This window comes from Adiantum capillus-veneris, chromosome 22, assembly GCF_014529385.1.
Source record: "Adiantum capillus-veneris isolate H3 chromosome 22, ASM1452938v2, whole genome shotgun sequence".
Classification (NCBI taxonomy): domain Eukaryota; kingdom Viridiplantae; phylum Streptophyta; class Polypodiopsida; order Polypodiales; family Pteridaceae; genus Adiantum; species Adiantum capillus-veneris.
In genome coordinates, this window is record NC_140952.1 from 21,048,419 (window position 1) to 21,067,340 (window position 18,922).

Here is an 18,922-nt window from a genome sequence, read left to right on the forward strand (position 1 = left end):
GTGTAAAAAAGAGGGCGGGACGGCAAATGGGGACGGAAAAGTGGGGACGGGAAGCCCGAAAAAGGGCGTCCCCTGTTACTATGCTTCTGATGCTGACTGCTTTTGATGCTTGTGAATGCATAACCGATGAAGATTCCTTCAAATGGGTGGATAATGCGGATGTAGGTCTGGTGCGATGTAAACACCGACCATATGAGTTGGTAAGTATCCTTACTAGTGTGGCAGAATACCAGCCTTGGTGCTAACTTTGCCTTGCGAGTAAGTACGACTACTCGAATAGTCCTGTCATGCAAACATCGCGGGTGAAATTGAAAGGTAAGGGTGCTCGGAGGTATTGTCACAAGAATACGGAAGCGTAAACTAACTGTTAAATGCAATTCATATACTCAAGAGAATTTGGAAGAGAGAGAAAAGCTTGACACATCATTGGGGACCAGAAGATGGGCTAGTTCCTCCCCTAAAGAGAATATCTTTATTACTAAGGGAGAATCTTTACAAGCACAGGAACTGGGTAAAGCTCGTCCTCTATTCTTTCTTTGTTCCTTTTCTGCTTCTGACTGAGAGAGTGAGAAAACTACTCTCTGACTACTGACAAGAATTTCCCTCTACTGAGAGATTTTGGGAAGCTCTCGTAAACGGGAGTCTATCTTCCACAAAACTCCTCGGAAGCTCTCAAAAGTGAGAGTCTACCTTCCGCTAACTGTGTCCCTTCATGCATAATCATTCCTGCAATAAAGACAAGGGAGAAACACGCAAAATGCACTCACACATGCTTGCTGTAATTTTTTGCACATAATCTAAAAATGTTACCCGAGCACGTTTCAATGCCGAAATCATAGGTGGGAAACCACTCTTACTCTCTATTTTGATTACCAAAGAGAACATCCTTGCCGCATACGATTTTGTGTGTGATATTGAGACTGCCTATCAACAAGTAAAACAAGCGATTCTTTGTACTCAAGAGCAGCAGAAGAGAAAAGGAGACAAACACAAAAGGAATCTCAACCTTGAGAAAGGACAATATATCCTACTTAAGTTTGAGAAAGCTAGATTGAAAAAGCAAGTCGGTAAAGGGAAGGTTGTTAAACTTTTCCATAGATTCTATGGCTCTTTCAAGATTACAAATAAAGTCAATGAAGTGACTTTCAAATTGGATTTGCCATCTCATTGGCGCATTCATAATGCTTTTCATGTAAGTTTCCTTTGACCATATGTTGATCATCCTCCAGTGGCTCTAGTACAAGAAGATGCTCCAGAAGTGGAAGAGACTGAGGAAATCCTTCAACAAGAACAGATAATACACCACTTCAAGAGACAACTAAAGTTCGGGAGACTACATCAAAAGTATTAGGTCAACTTTAAGAATAACACCCCTTTAGATGCAAAGTGGACGACTGAGTCAGATCTCAAGGCCTACCTAGACATCTTGCACAGTTATGTTAACGCTCTACAGTTGAGGTCTACTGTTTAGAACCAAGAGGGATGTAACAATGTCAGTTTTTGTAAATAATTAATTTCTTTATTGGAAAATAATTATTTATTTAGTTGTGTGCACATCAGAATAGAACTAGTAGTTCTAGGGCCTTAGGTGTGTCCGAATGCGGCATAGAACACCCTAGGGGGACCCTAGCAGAAATATACCCTGAAGCCCTAGTGATTGGGAAATCGGGCCTTCAATAAGGGGTAGACAGTAGCCTCAGATTTCAGGCTCAGAAAATTACGCGTGCCAGTGCGAGCACAGGAATGAGATGGGGTCCTTAGAACAGTGACCCTAAGGCCCATAATTATCTTTAAAGGCCTTAGGACAAGTCAGTTAAACTAATGTTGATCTTTTGCGTCCGTGCCAAATGATTGGATAAGTGTGAACAGGTGGTGCAGAAGCACTGCCGGTACGACATTGTGCCGGGAAGCAACTGACGTTTTCAAAAATAGCATTCATGTGTGCAATTGGGTTAAATTGCACATTTCATTAATAGCCTAGGAACTTTTAAAGTGAAAAAGTTGAATGGTTTTTAAGTTATTAAGTATTAAGTAAAGTGCCACTTGGCACACTTACCGATGCAAAGTGACTCACACTCTCACTCTCACCCTCTCTCAACCTCTAGCGCCCCCTCTTGCTGGCTTTATAAAAGTGCCTCCTCTCTCACTTGAGAGGTTGGCGGTGCACCTACCCCCTTGCACTCTGCACTAAAAGCCCATTCTGCATCAACATCAACATCACGGTCTCCTTTCACAAAAGACTCAATATGCATTTGTAGTGGAACCAGCATTTACAGTGGAACCACCCTCTTTCGTCTCAGCCTCTTTGGCATTCAACTTAGGACACTGCTTGATCAAGTGATCATTAGCTTTACAATAATGGCAACGCATCTTCTTTTTGCCCTTATCACCAGAATTTTCAGACGAATTGTTGCCAGCAGAAGCATTAGAGACAAAAATTTTGCCACTCGCAGCAGAACCATAAGAAGTTGCTGCATTGCTGTTACCACCCTTTCTTTGAGAAGCAATAAAAGCCTGTTCAACTGCATGTTGCCTAGTCCTGTTTTTTCTAGAAAGTGACTCTTGCAATAGCAATGTGCATAATGCATCAAACTTGAAAACTTCAGGATTTCCTTGGGTCATAAGTCTCCAAGTACTAGCAAAAGTCTGTTAAGGCATCAAGAACAGACTGCACAAGGGAATTGTCTAAAATGACTTCACCTGCAGAAATAAGTTACTCATTGATATCCTTGACACCAACAAGGAAAGTGTCCATATCATCTTCCTCATGCATAATCTTCGATTCGAGCTCTTTACGCAGCAAAGCAATTTTAGCCTCATTGCGGCTTGCATAAAGACCTGTTAGAATATCCCATGCCTGTTTTGCAGATTTCGCTGAACGAATGTGAGGAGTAACGGTGCGCTTCACAAACAACGCAATCAGTGCATGAGCCTGCGCATCCTTTATATCCCAACGAGCTTGTTCTGCCGTAGGCAAAACAACTCTAATAGCAGCAAGACCTGCAACATCCTCAACATCGCCTACATCCTTAGAACCAGGACGTACATCAATGCCTTGCACAATATTCCAGACCCCCTTTGACACAAGAACATGTTGCATCATGTAAGCCCACATAGGGTAATTGTCCCCATCCAGTCTGTCCTCAGCAGCAAACATTTTGAACACATCTGTGTTGTTGTCAGCCATGGAAAATGCCTGCACCTGATGTGAAAACTGTCCAAAATGAGGAGAAACTGAGTGAGACCAGCACGCGCTATATAGCACAACCCGCAGTAGACTGTATGGGAACTGTTATGTAGTGTTTGGTACTAATAGAAATTCTGCACAAAATGACGAAATTGCCTGTGCAAACCTGGTTGTAGTGGAAACGGAGGCCGAAAATTGAAATGAGCCCGAATCAGAAATCTAAGCAGACTGAGCTCTACGAGCCAACCCGAAATTTTTGTCGACCTGCGAACGCTCGCCAATGCTCACAGAAATCGGAGAAAGTGAGCAGGCGTGTGTTGGAGCTGCTGGCGACTAAGCCTGAGAGGACGCAACTTGCTCTGATACCAATTGTTGGAATTAGGGTTGCAGGAAAACACACAGCTTGGAGAAGACGAAGGAAGCTCAAGGCACACAACTGAGAGTGTGTTACTTAGTGTGCTATGGAAAGATGGATAGCCCTAGAGTAATGGGCGTATATACAATGCACAAGGGGAAAAACCTCCTAAAGAGGGAAAAAATGCCCCGGCGGTCCTAGTGTGTTCACACACATCACTACCACATGTATATGGTAACAATAAAGAATAATTTGGCGAGTAAGTCAGCGAAGGGATTTCTTCTTATTCATGCTATCGGGCGGTTCCTACTCTAGGGTCCCTCTGAGGCCGTGTTGGGGCCCCAATTTGAGGTATTCCTTGAGCTAGTACTGCGGGATTCTGAGGTGGCTCTTCCACCATCTTTGCTTTCCCTTTTTCAAGGGTCTTAAGCACTTTCTGCACTTCTGGTTGGGCAAGATCAGCTTGCAATTTGGCCATCTGTTGCCTGAGCTGTTCAAGCTCTTCTGCTTTTCTTGCCATGACGGGTATTTTTCTGCCAAGGATCGTCTCTCCTTAAGAAAAGAAACGAGAGGACCTTGCTCTGGTATCAATGTCACAGAAACGGAAGTGTGCTCTTACAACTTCAAATTTCATTTACTATTTTTCATAGGACTCTGCATGACACAAAATTTTGAAAAACAATGCAAAAAATCGACACAGCACTAGGGACCAGAAGGTGGGTTGGTCCCCCCCTTAAAAGAGATTCTTATTAATTTCTGAACTGTTACAAGCACGTGAGAAGTGGCCTCTCTGATTAACTTCACTCATGTTGATCAGAGAGGCCACTTCTCGTGCTGAAACAATTTGGATAATGGATAGGGCGTGTTGCTGCTGGTCAGCACAAAACACAAACCAAGATGGTGGGTTCCACCCGATAAATGCAAAAGGCTGACAGTCAGGGAGGCCGGTCACATTAAGAGGGGAGAGGGCATCATAAATTTTTAAAAGGAAAAGACCACCAGATGATGCACTTATGCACATGTTGCAGAAAATGCAGCTGAGAGTGTGAAAAAAGCAGGTGTAGGCTTTTGTAGAGCCGCACCTGGCCGCTGTATCAGAGTGCACAAGAGAAGTGGAGAAGGAGACACTGGTGCAGAAAGAGGTGATCTTACCAGGAAACCAGGTATAGATGCTGCATACAATGGTAAGAGGAGTGCAAGGATGTGGCTAGTTATGTAGGTGCTGTGGGTTGCTCAGTGGAAGAGAAAAAACGATCCATCATGTGTGCTTCTCATACATCTCTTGACGATCAAGGCTTGCACGTCATGAAAAATGACCACAACTTATAAATTATAATCTCATGATATATGAAACTATAAAAGATGGCCGTACTAGACAGTGTGGATGGCTAATAAGGCAACCGAATGAGCCTAGGTAGTGAGTCACCAGGCTTAGCATCTAAGGACGGGCGCACAGCAGTGCGGCACGAATGTGCAAGGGAGCACACCAGAGACAAATTGACAAAAACATATTAGTAGAGGCATCTGGCGTAAAGGTTGAATGAGGGGCACAGAAGGGAGTAGCAGCTGCAGGCATGACGGTGCTAAAGAGCACCTTGTTTGAGTATTCGCCCCTGTATGATTCCACAGCCTCTTGACTTGCAGGATGCCAAGTTTGTTGCTCAATGTCATTTATGGAGTTTGGCAAGATAAATTGTACGTTCACGTGTTGATATGTTTATTCAATGTTTAAATTTGTTGAGTGTGTTCATTAACAGGACGAGATTTTTCACATTCCACAAATGAAGCAGTATTGCAAGGGGAATTTTGGGGCCTGGGATCCGATGATTACAACTCCTCCAGGATTGTGAGTGTTGGTCCTTTTGTGCAAAATGCATTTGGGTATCCTGCTTGTTTCTTGTATACTAGGATTTATTCGCTTTGTGCGCCTGCAGGTACCTTATCACTTATATGTACTGGTTAATTCTGCGTCTTGGAGAGGCAGCTTCCGTTTGGTCAGATTCATGCTCTCCTGCTGTGCTTAGACATGTCAATATTTTATTTTCTATCATTTGTGCCGTTTTGTTTCGAGAGATAACCCTGCATCTTGAGCCAGACAGTGGTCCTAATGTTGCATCTTTGAAAGCCTTGGCATTGTCGTGCTATCCATTGCACTGGTTCTTTACCTTCCTCTTTTATACAGATGTTGGATCTACAACTGCTGTATTGGCAATGTATTTAGCTTGCCTAAAACAAGCATATTGGACCAGTGCATTGGTAAGTAACTTTGGACTGGTTGAGTGTACTTACAGTGGTATGATTTCCAGGTACATGTATGTATCTTTGCATCATGTGGGAATACTTGTGTATGTGCCTGTAATAATGGAACCATGGCATTTTTCTCTTCAAGCAAGATATCAAGTAGAATCTGCAGTTTAAGATTTTAATATGTTTTGCAGCTGAGTCTTGTGGCAATTTTGTTTCGACAAACAAATGTCGTGTGGACCTTGTTTGTCTTATGTGTGGGCATATTAGATTTTTTATTTAAGCCAAGCTCTGGGGCAGCAAAGCCACCTTTGAGTGTCGATAAGATATCTGACAAAGAGGCTATCAGAGAAAATTCAAAACACGGAAACAGTGTCACTCTTCAAAGCAGAAGTAAAACTGGAGTAAAGAGTGCTGATGTTGCAAAAGGTACTGGAAACGGGAGAGTTATTTATTTGGGTCTCTGTTTGGACAAGCAAACACCTTTTTTGATGCTTTAATATAAATTGTACAGTCCCATCTCTTAGTGGCAGTCTTTGTGTCTCGTGTCTTTCTCCTTTCCATCTTATTCAACCATTTGAGATTCACCATTACAGGTCTTCTTGAAGAAATCCTGTACATCTTACAGCAAGGTTGGCAAAAGCGGTCTGCTTTAATTGGACAGTTTCTTCCATTCACAGTACCTATAATATGTTTTCTGGTTTTCGTGGCCTACAATGGTAGCATTGTGCTAGGTATTCTTTTGGTTCTTGTGTATGGCGCTGATAGAATTCCCAGTCATTCACACTGTGTACATATGAACAGTTACAGTTATCCCTATGTGCAGGTGCAAAGGAAGCGCACAAAGTATCTCCTCACTTCTCCCAGGTCCTCTATTTCAGTGTTGTTGCTGCCTTTGCATTGGCTCCTATTCATCTGAATTTTTCCTTCATACAAGAAAACGTATGGAAGCTGCTAAAACCAATGCAATCTGGACTGCTCTGCTACTTTTTTGCGACTCTTGTTGGGATTCTATCATTAATTCACTATTTCAGGTAGCTATTTCTCACATTACTTAACCAACACAATGAATCACTATTAGTGAATGACATAGATGAGCATGTATCCATGTACTGGAAATGTATTGAACAAGCCAGGCTCTAAGGACACAGTTGAATCTTAAGATTCTCTAAGTTGTTTTTGCATGGGACTGCCAGAGTTGCTTGGCATACCTGCATTTTGCCACGGTCTGAGGGTGGCTTGGGGATTATTGATCCAGGGATGCAGAGTTATGCGTTACTTTCTAAACTCATTATTTGTGGTTTGTTCCCAGGAAATGAACCTTGGAAAGTCTTGCCACATCATGCTATGGGGCGTATGGTTCCCAGATATTATGCAATGGATGCAGGCTGCAGGCGTCGCTCAATCCACGATATATGTACAGATGCTCCATTGTGCTTTGCTCATTGCTCACCCTTTATTTGATGCTTGTGGAGGATTCGGGTGAAGTTGAGAAAAGGTCTTCTTCGCCAGCTGCCTCGGACCTGAGAGGAGTTTGAGCGTGATCCATTGATTTGGGACCCTTTGTTCAGGATTCTGAGGAGTGCCAGTTGGGGGCAGAGACTCATATTGATCGGGCCGCTTGGGAGAGAGACTGTAGCATCTCTTGCTGAGTGGTTAAAGCGTCGTCGTTTGAATGCACAGTTCATTGCTGCTGAGTTTGGTCTGCGTAGAGGGATACATACTCGGGCTGCAGAGATTTGACGGTGTGATTCCCCTTCTTGGCATGAGATGATGCAGGGCACTGCTGACCTGCCTACTCATGATGGATGGTGGGGTACGTTTGATGCCAGTTGTACTCGCCTCAGTGTTCACCTTGGTTGCTTACTGTTTGCAGTGGATTCTGATTCAGTGAGAGAGGGTACTTGTGCAAGGTTGGAGTTTATTATTTCTACTTGAGGACAGTTCGAGCACACTTTCGACAGTGGCGCCACGGTTTCGACCCAGCTATCGACGTTCTTGTCGAGGAGGCAAACCTTGCCATCTCAGTCTGCCTCCCCGGCTTGCGGAGGGAGTACCTTCCTCTCCTTTCCAAGATAGGCTCAGCGATTGGGACTGTCCTGGAGACACCTCGCACGGCAAACTCTGTAGCTGCCAAGGCGGCCGGCATCACCAGAGTTCGTGTTCTGGTTTGGGACACCCACACTCTCACGAAGGTCAACCTACTACCTCGGGTGAGTGGAGGTTGGTTCCGTCAAAGCGTGGAGTATTCGGGCCTCCCGAATCAATGTTTCATTTGCGGACAGATGGGCCACTTGGCAAAGTCCTGTCCTCATAGGAGACCTCGACCAACAGCGCATGCGCAGCCTCCCAAGACTGAGCATGCCTAGCAACCAAATACACAGGACGCGTAGGCTGGTACCTCGACTAAGACCAGCGATCAGACAACTGATTGTTGGCAGCAAGTGCTGGCAAGTCATCACTCTTCCTTGTTCTCAGGGGGGGTTGGGGATCATAGACCCAGCACAGCACAGCACAACACATCACAACCCTTCTTGGGAAGTTTGTTGTCAGAGGATTACTTCCAGGAGAGGAGCCATGGAAGGAGTTTTTGCTTCAACGGCTTAGTGCTAGAGTGCCTCAGTTTGGAGGCCCTTGGAGACCTTCGACCAAATGGATTTTCACAGAGATGCGCAGAGTTGGCCTGAGCAAGAGACTGGAGGACCGTTTTGTTGCGAGTCTGCTCCACTCCTGGGAGCATTTGAGGGGAGGCCTGGAGCAACACAAGCCTACTTGCACGGAGGAGCGTTTGCGACAACCCTTGTTTGGAACCCCATGGTTAGCACTTAGAGAGGCCACTTGGTTGATATTAGGCCTCATGTTTCTTGGGGTCCCATGGCAGAGGGTCCTGCACGCACCTTAGGTGATTGGTTACAGTTCTCAGGCTTGTCAGAGGAGCTTTAGAGCATCCAGCTGCACGGCATGAGAGGGATGTAGAGCATGTGTCAAGACATCACAAAGGCAGTACCAGTTGAGTGGCTCACACCTCTCAAGTCAGCAGCGCCCAGATGGATGGGGGCCTTCGTGCGACTGGAGGTCCTCATCGCAGTTCGGGCTTGTTCAGAGACTGTACCTTCCTTGTTTTTCGAGCTACATGGTGAGGGTCATTTACATTGAGTTTCAATCGAGGCCCCACAGGTTGTAGAGTGTTGTTTTCAGAGGATCCAAGTTGTGGGCATCTGTGGGAGGACTTGTGTCATAGATCCTAACCCAGCAGCTCTTGAGACTGGCCACTGGAGGTTGTGGGCTTGGGAGAACTGTCCATTGGCACGAGTGCAGTGGGATCCTGGAGAGTGTTTTTGGCGGGATCCTTTCGCCTCAGCCGACCATCCAGGCGTCCCTTTCTTTCAATACAATGTTCGATTGGGACGTCACATACTGGCAGCACGGAGAGAGGCTTGTCCTGTTGTGCAGCACCTCATTGGCAGGAGGAGGGTCTCACAGGTGAGTTCTTGTCAGCTTTTTGGGCGAGGTCGTGGGACGCTTACAACCGCGGCGAGTCACTTTGTTCCAGTGGTTGGTTGCACATAGAGCTACAGTAGTGGGGAGCTGGCTTGTACATAGTGGTCTCTCGGCAACTTGTGTAGCTTGTGGCCATCCTGTGGAGAGTCACGTCATTGTCTTTGGGACTGTCTTATGGCACAACAGGTTTGGCTTCGTGTCCTTCGGCTGATGCCAGCTTTTTCCACAGCACGACAGTACACTTGGGGAGCAGCTGCTTGGTCCACTCTCACGGGCCCGGCACTACAGTTTGAGCTATACACGAAGCTAAATTTGGAGGACCTTAAATTTAGAGTCAAGTCTCTTATTTCAAAAGTTTTTGCGTACAAGCTTGAGAAGGATAGGTACAAGGCAATGCTAGTAGAAAAGTAAGCCTTGAACTTTTACTTATTATGGTTGAAAAGTAAGAATGTAGATGTAGACAGCGGTAATAGCGGTGGTATATTGCCGCGACTATTACCGTGTTTATTGTTGAGAAACCACTACCACGTTCGTAGCCGCGGTATATGTCGCCCCCGCAAATTTTTCTCTCTCCTTTTTCCTTTGTTTTTTCCGCGCAATGTAGCGGTTATAGACAACTCCTCTTATAGTGGCAATGACTGAGTAAGACTGTATAGACCACAACTCCCAAAAAAACATATATGGAGGATGTCACCTCATGGTAATGCCTCCCAGTTCAATGGCCTCTCCCTCCTCCTGTAGCTGGGTCAAAAAGTGCCACAAGCTTGTACCCATACTTCTCCTCTCAATGTGTCAGAGGGCGCTTCACGGCAGCTTCTGCAAAATTATGGTTTTATCATGAGATAAATATTTTTAAATACCATATACATTTTTGAAAATTTAAAGCATACGTATAATAGTTACAAACTCATGTTGAAGTGTGTCATAGCCTCCATTCCCAAGATGTGATGCTCCAGCAGACTCCAAACGTACTTTGGCTGCATCTCTCTGCCTGTTGAAATCTAATAGGATTGTCTTGTGTCTCTAGTGCAATCACCACCCACTCCTCTGCGTCCAACCATGCCGGATTTGGACTACCGTCTTTGTACCTATCTCTCACCTCTGACCGACAGTGGGACATTATGGCACAAGCCACACCCCAAATCTAGTCATTCGAGACTTGATTGTACCCCTCTGCCAGCATCTACTCTCTGTGAATGGTATCAACAATGTAACTCTTCTTTCATCATCTTGATTATCCAAAATCTCCATCATAGAGTGGTCAAACTGAATTGTAAAGAGCTGTCGAATCCTGTGTCGCATGGGCTTTCCAACCATATCCGCCACCACAACAATCCCATCCTGCTCTTGTACACCTTGCTAGGATCATGCTGGTGTGATCCCCAAGGTGTACGTGGTGTGCCAATCGTGAACTATTTACTAAAGATAGTGTGTGTATGCTCTTTTAGTGGTGTGGATTCATCGATAGAACCACTACCATAGCTACCATCGCCTTCAGAACGATGCCTGCCTTGTCTCAAAAGATGAACCACCCGTCGGTGTAGAGGGTACACTCAATTGAGGTGTGGGGTCGGTTGGTCTAGGGGGCACACTAGTACTACGCGTAGGGGCGGTCGTAAAAGATATAGAGGAACCAGATACTGAACGGTTATGTGTGTAAATAATCTTCTTTGGTGTGAACTGTGTGAAAAAGGAACCAACTGCTCGGGTAACATGTCGATCGAAGTGACAGGAAAGCTAAAACTAGGAGAGTATGTATCATTGTCATTGGCCATGCCTACAGATACACAAATAACACAGTTAAAATACCTTAGTTTACAAAGAAACATTTAAGCAATACAAATAACAAAAAAACAAAGCTGCAACAACACAACTCAATGAATCTATCCAATATTGTAGACTAATAAAAAGAGTTTTACAAAAGAGTTCCTAGCAAAAATCAGTAGTTAATCTCTCATTTGCTATGAGATTTGATGCACCAAAGATGTCTATCTCAATCTGTACTTCTGTATCTTTGTCATCAAATTGCACTTCTTCATCGCTCTCCGCATCAACTTTCAGTATTTGAAAGCTCATCTCTCTTCAGGCATATGCTCACCACCACCACCAACTCACAAAATCCAGACTTATATCATTTGTTGGCCCTACACTTTGTTCATGAACTAGCTCTTCAACCTCAACTTCCAATCCTTCATACATTTTCTTGCTATGCGGAGCAACTTGAACAACATAGAGCCAACACGGTTTAGAAAGATCTTTTTCATCATTTTCTCTCCATATTGGATCTAGTGTGAACACAACTTGTTCACAATGCTGCAAAAGTATGAATGTATCCCGCACATCTGTCACACACCTGCCTAGAATATACTTGAATCAATCCACTGTGGTCTTTGTGCACATTTGCATTAGGGCCGCTGGTAGTAATAACTTTGAACCACTTGACATCAGATATAAAAATATCAAACTTTCTAAATCTAGTCTTCAAGATGTCCTGAATGTAGCCAAAGTATCCAAGCCGCTAGTCTCTGTGTTCTCATACTTGGCACTAGTCCTACTTTCTTGGACAAAACTTGTCTACCACAGTCAAAGGTGACCCTTGTTCGTCTATCGGTTGCACTCTAAAGTGTTTCCCATGTGACCACAAAGCTCCATATTTGTGATACTGTAGCCACAAAATTGAAACAAACTTAAAGTTATTAAAGTAATGGGATCATGTGGAGCTTGAAAAGGAAGTTGTGAAAATTTACATGCCAATTGCAACCCCTTCACATCTCCTCTTTCTGTAGTAATCAATACTCCATTCCTCTTTGCCTTTGAGATTGTCGCATCTATCCACAGCCCAGTTGGAAAGTCAAGCAATTTCTGAAGATGATCTGGAAAGGAAGGTTTCTAGTGGCACAGTTGCGCTTGAATTGCAAGCAATCTATCAAGCGTTATTGCTTTTTTCCTTCGTACCTCTCTAGCCACTTTTGCATGATGTCTGAGTTGAGAAGGAAAAATCTCATAACCTTTTCTCACATTGTGATGTCCATCTTCCTAATGATGCCTTGTCCCTGCGGCTCGTCCCCTATCACCTTGACATTGAACTGAGTAGTCCACATTCGGGGCATCTCTAGATCAATTGAGCCATCCTTTAACCATGCTACCCTCATGGCAAGCCTTTGACAAGCGAACCCCTTTAACGTTTTTATGAATCTTTTCAAGAAGAATATCTAGTTTCTATGGATTACCCCAGCAACTACAACTTCATCGTCCACATGCACAAGCACATACATTTGGATGGTTAGAATGTTTGTTGGAAAGTAATTCTCCACCATACACACTGCTTCAATAGCATTTAAGCATGTTGCATCGATGTTGTCTTCTCTGATCTCTTTTGAACTGATCCAACATACCAAATCACTGATTTGCAGATTGTTCTTCTAATGTTATCTGTCAAAAAATTCTTTATTGCAATTAGTAAGATAAACTATGAAAATTTGTGCCAATTGTGCGACTTAGACCACTAAGATCTTCATCTCTCATAAAAACCGTTTTCAAACAGTGCATGCACCCAGTGTGAGGCTTGAATGAAGATATAGTCTTCTTCACTTGCTGCTCTTTTGCATGACTGAAAACCCATGGACCTTTTGGTATAGCAAAATTTCCATTGGGTTTAAGTTGAGGTCACATCTCTAGCATTCAACCCACAGTCTGTAGGTCATCTCTTTGGGCCTTGCTCTCCCTTTTTCTAATGATGGTTTTCCATACGATCCCTCCCACATTCTTGAAGATGTGCATTGGGTTGAGCAGATGAATAATCAGCAGGTCACTCCAGTACGGGAGTTCATGAAAAATAGAAAGTCTTTTCATTTCAGGTGGCATGAAATCTCCCCTCTCCAGCCACATGTTTCTCCAATCGCTCACTTTCAGTGGATGCATGTCATGTTTGCATATGCTTGATCCACGTAGCTCATTTCCTTCAAGCAAAAATCTACCATGCTCCTCATAAATTTTCTTGTTCAAATGATCAGAGTGGCGAAAGCCAAGTTAAGGACTACATTTCGGACATGCATGATTTTTTTATTAACCCAAGCTTGAAAAATCACAAAATTAAAATATAAAATCCATAACCATAGTTGGGAGTAACATGTATGTGAGGGTTTCAAAGGCACTTACTTGAACACTCACCGAAGCCTGGCCAATTATGAATGGTTCACATGAGAATGCCTTGCACATGTACATTTCTTCGTCCAAGTCATTGGGACATATCAACCACATCGATCCCTACCCACAAGATTTGTAGCTCTTCTATAAGTGATGCCAGATAGACGTCCTTGTTCTTTTTGTTTATAATTTCCTAGGACGATATGCGACAACAACAGATGGCCCTTCTTGATAGCTAGCCATGGTGGAAGATTATAATTAAACAAGCAAATGGGCCATGTGCTCCATAACGAACTCAGTAATCCAAATGGGTTTACTCCATCCATTGCCAGACCAAAGCGGATACATCCATGTTCACTCTTAAAAGTAGGCTAACGTTTATGTGCTTCCATGCACAAGAGTCACCCGCATCACATCATCTGTCGATCTAGTATTTGAGTTCCATGTCATCAAAGCGGCTACAGACTTGCACCTGAACATGCTCTTTCTTCTGGAATGATAGGAAAGTGTCGAAGGACCTTTACATGGATACATTTTCCTTGAGTGTCCTCTCTATACCTGTTTGATCCACAATTGGGACATTATTCCAAATTTTCATACTCATTGCAAAAAATTTTACAATCATTAGGACATGCATGTATATTTGTGATAATCCAAGCCCAAATTAGCAACAAGCTTTTTAGCAACTGGACTGGTAGGGAACATGTGATTCCCCTTTGGCAAGATTTTCTTGTTGAACAACCTGTTTGTTACATGAAGAAGTAAGCCCCTTAATCACATTATTGAACTGTAATTGGCTTTTTCATGCTTAGGATACAATGTATTTACTTGAAAAGCTTTGTGACGGAGACGTCAGACAATCCGTAGATAGATTGCAAATTAAGCATTGCCAAAGCGGTATAGAGAACTGAGTTATTTGCACCATTGTAAAGTGACATACGTGCAAGAGTTTGTATTTCCTCACCCTCTTTATCATTGCTATCATGCTGTTGATATGGACGGGACGACTGAGGTTGGTTCATAGTATTGCCTTGAATGGTGTCATCTTCTATGTTTTCAATGATGGGATCCATGTCAAAGAACGCATCTAACACATTCTCATCTCTACTTCTTGAAATGTCACATCGGGTATTGGTTGGGTGGACTCAGTTGATGGCTGTTTGTTTGAAAATCATCAAATAACGCAATCGGACTTCAAAATCACACACAAACTTCAAAAACCTTAATATATAGTCATTGACGAATAAAGATGAGATTATTACCCTGTGGTCCTAATCTCCATGCACCTCTAGATCGAGGTGTGCGGGGATCGGGCATGGCTAGAGAATAAATGGACGGTGTCCTTGGGCACATTCCAGGTATCAAATCTTTTCAAAACAAAAAAAATGTGACCAGCACATACGCAATAACGGTCTCGTTCCCATAGAGCAACTACAAGACCTGCATTATCGATCTCATGGCTGCCGGAGACACTAGATCAACCTTTGTAAGTAGATATTGATCCAACTTCAAGACCACAGGGTGATAATCTCGGCTTTATCACTTAATGACTATATATTAGGGTTTTGGAAGTCATTTTCTAAGTCCGTTTGCTTTTTCCTACTATTTTGCCGCTAGCTCTAACAACCTCACATTATGTATCCATACCCGATCCCCACAAACCTCGGTCTAGAGGTGCACAGAGATTATGACCACAGGGTAATAATCTCATATTTATTGTTCAATGACTATATATTAGGGTTTTTGAAGTCTGTGTGTGCTTTCAAATCCGAATTGCGTTATTTTACTTTGTTTATCAAAGTCCATCTGCTTTCTTGAAGCACACGTCATTTTCGAAGTCCATTTGCATTTTTTTTACTATTTGCCACTAGCTCTAACAACCTCAGTCATGCCCGATCCTTGCACACATAGGTCTAGAGGTGCACGAAGATTAGGACCACCAGGTAATAATCTTGTCTTTATTGGTCAATGACTATATATTAGGGTTTTTGAAGTTTGTGTGCACTTTTGAAGTCTGATTGCTTTAGTTTACTTTGTTTATCAAAGTGCGTTTGTGTTTTCAAAGTACAGAAGTTATTTTTGAAGTTTGTTTGCGTTTTTCTTATTATTTGCCGTTAGCTCTAACAACCTCACATTCTCTAACCCTGTCCAATCCCCACACACCTCAATCTAGAGATGCAGGGAGATTAGGATCACATGGTATAATCTCATCTCTATATTCATATCACACACACACACACACACACACACACACACACACACACACACGTGTCTACATGACAATGCATGTATAGGGTTTCAAGAGCCACCTAACCCTAAGCTGATAACCCTAAGAATGCATATGGATTGCACACTGCTTGCCATATTTTCTTGTTACTTTGATGGCTTTCCCATTTGCCTAGTGATGGCTTGGACAATGCATATGCGTTCTTGTTAGCACAAACAACAAGAGAGCATTCTGTTTCTAAAGTTCGTTTGTATTTTTTCTTAAAAACGCATATAGACTTCAAGAATGTCTTTCTATCTTCCCTTTTTTGCTAACAAGAACTCATATGTCTTGCCCAAACCAAAAAAAAGCAAATAGGCAAGCCATATGCAAAGTAGCAAGCAAATATGGAAAGTTTGCAAGGCATTACTGAAGTTCATTTGCGTTTTTTCTCTAAAAAAACGTAGCCAAACTTCAGAAATGGCTTGCACACTTGACATTTCTTCTAGCCCCTATGCCTACTGCTTGCCCCAAGTGCACAAACAGTTTTTAAAGTTTGTTTGTTTTTTTTTAAAGTTTAAAATAGCCCAACTGCTTACCCTAAGCGAGCCGAAATAGCTCAATCGCTTATAATTTGATGTCGGAATTTAAGCAAGCTCTTGTAGTGATATATATATGTATACTACAATCCATGAAACACACAAATCTTCATTCTTGGCAACCATCCTTGCACATAGTCCAAGCTGTACACGCACATAGAGAGACGAAGAGAGAGATAGAGCACTGGAGCACATGTAGGTGCACCTTCTAGAGTGGAGTGCTACGTCAGCATGATGAGAGAGAAGAGTGGAGAGGGGAGAAGAATAACACAGAGAGTGGGTGCAATCTCCCCTCATGCAAGAGTGAGCATTTCCCTCTTGCACGTATTTACTAATAGATTTCTTGAATACTTAAAGTGATTACAAACTAGCCGGCCGGTCATAAATGGCCAAAGCTCATAAAGAGAACTTGAATAATAAGAATTTACGTAAAATATATATCTCATCCCATAGCCCATAGCTTGGATAGCTTTTCCTACCTCTCGATTGCATTAGCTAATAAAACATCAATTGCATTACACAAAGGCTCTCTCTGCTTGCTTTACTACCTCAATGGATTCCACCTTTTTGTTATTTTCAATATATAGATTCTTAAGTAGCTCATTATCCATGTTGTTAGTAGATTGATTACTCTCTTGATCAATCACTGGTTTTTAAGTTTTTGATTGTATCCCATCATATTTTGGCTATAGCACTTACTTGGTTGCTATCGTTTTTGTTGGAATTAGGGTTGCAGAGAAACGCACACAGCTTGAAGAAGACGAAGGAAGCTCAAGGCACACAATAGAGAGTGTTTCACTTAGTGTGAAATGGAAAAAATGGATAGCCCTAGAGTGATGGCTGTATATACAATGCATGGGGAAAAAAACCTCCTAAAGAGGGAAAAAATGCCCTCGCAGTCCTAGCGTGTTCACACACATCACTACCACATGTATATGTTAACAAATCCCCCCTAGAGTGATGCAGTGAACAAGAGCTAGCACATGAGTAAAGGGAAGTGTCATGCCGTGAGTACATGATCAATCCACAAAGGGGAGTAAGCCCAAAGCTTTGCAGAAAGCTTCGAGCCTCTCACGAGACAATGCCTTTGTGAAAAGATCTGCAAGGTTTTTCTGTGTTGGCACATAAGCCAAGCTGATCTCTCCTACTGAGAGCCTCTCCCTAACATAGTGGTAATGCACCTCAATGTGCTTTGTGCGAGCATGAAAAAACGGGGTTTCTTGCAACTGCCAATGCGCTCTGACTGTCAGTGTAGATAGTGTTGGCAGTGTCCTGTCCAACACCCAAATCAGCCACCATAAGTCCATACACACTCAACCATAGTTGTGAAGACTGCCCTGTACTTAGCTTCACAACTTGAAGTGGCCATAGTAGGTTGCTTCTTTCTCAACCATGATATACTTGAACTGCCAAGCATGAAACAAAAAACCACTTGTGGACACTCCCGTGTCAAAACAACTAGTCCAATCTGAGTCCGAAAAAGCATGTAAATCTGGCGGCAATGATCTCCCCTTGGGATAAAACAAGCCAAGATGTAAAGTTCCACTAAGGTAGAAAAAAATCTTCTTGATAGCCTGCTGAGTGGCATAAAATGGTAACCATCTTTTTGCAACATTTGTCAGCCTACTCAACGTCCTCTTCCTCATATGTGTATATATCTTTCTACGCTATTAAGTTATCTAGAGTAAATTCCCCCTCTTCGTTTAACCTTTGTGGCAACACATACATTATACTCTTCCCAAAAATGTCACCTTAGTCATATATTTATATTACCACCCTTTTCTTTTTTGCTTTGTAAATAGAATAAGCATACAATAACCAACTATATACCCCCAAACTTTCTTACCTCTTGTGAATTAGTAGTAGAAAAATAATATATCCATCTTCCACCCCATATAGATAAATTCCCATGGAAATCAACTCTCCACTTGTCTTTCCCAAAGATTATGGTCGCTCTCTACAAGTCTTTTATGCCCCCTACATAGGTGGCCCAATATCTCTTAAGAATATACATATAGTTTCTCTTCTTTCAAAAAGACTCAAATTGTATATTCTTTTCACAAGCAAATAATATTGGGCCCTCCTCTATTTTTTTAAGCATCATAGCCTTTTGAAAAAGCATGATTCCCCTTGGATGCATACAAGCAAAGGGACCATACAAGAAGACTTGGAAGCAAAAGGTTCCCTACCCTAGTGTGGAACTTCCAAACCGAATTCCTTGGTGCATGTGCGTGAAGAATAGTCCAAATTCATATCAAACATGTTGAGAAGGTCAATTTTTCCTTTTGAAGCATGTCATTCCGAGCTACAGGTAAAAAGTTATGGTCAAAATAGTGTAAATCTGTCAGATTCGCATCAAAAGGGAACTGTAAATCAAGTAAATCAAGAGGGTGAGATCTTATTTTTCCCTACTCATCTTCAAGAAGAGCAATGAGTGTTCAAGGTCACTTGCATGTGATGGGACCAACCTAAAGATGCTTTCTAAATGCCAAGACAGACAAGTTGAGATACCCCGCAGGAGCCACCCGTAGGGCCTCATGGTGGGGCCCACCTACATTATGCACCCCTATGGAGCCTTCACAGTCTAAAATGATATTTTTGGGTGAATAAATAGTCCCTTTTATGTCCAATATTCAATGAGTGGTCAAAGGACACTTAATTACGTCTAATCACTTACTCTAATT

General features: G+C 42.7%; 1 protein-coding gene across 4 annotated transcripts in view; it reads left to right on the forward strand.

The window, feature by feature from the left end:
* The window catches only part of ALG10 (DIE2/ALG10 family), a 71,536-nt gene that overhangs the window by 35,106 nt on the left and 17,508 nt on the right, over nt 1-18,922 (forward strand). For 2 of the 4 annotated variants that reach the window (XM_086494860.1, XM_086494861.1), the window contains exons 2-6: nt 5,300-5,388; nt 5,477-5,798; nt 5,981-6,215; nt 6,383-6,520; nt 6,613-6,820. In XM_086494860.1, the coding sequence (XP_086350986.1) occupies nt 5,300-5,388; nt 5,477-5,798; nt 5,981-6,215; nt 6,383-6,520; nt 6,613-6,820 (992 nt within the window). Of the gene's footprint in view, nt 1-5,299; nt 5,389-5,476; nt 5,799-5,980; nt 6,216-6,382; nt 6,521-6,596; nt 6,821-7,098; nt 7,204-18,922 lie in introns of all 4 variants that reach the window. The other 2 variants (XM_086494862.1, XM_086494863.1) reach the window with 2 other exon arrangements.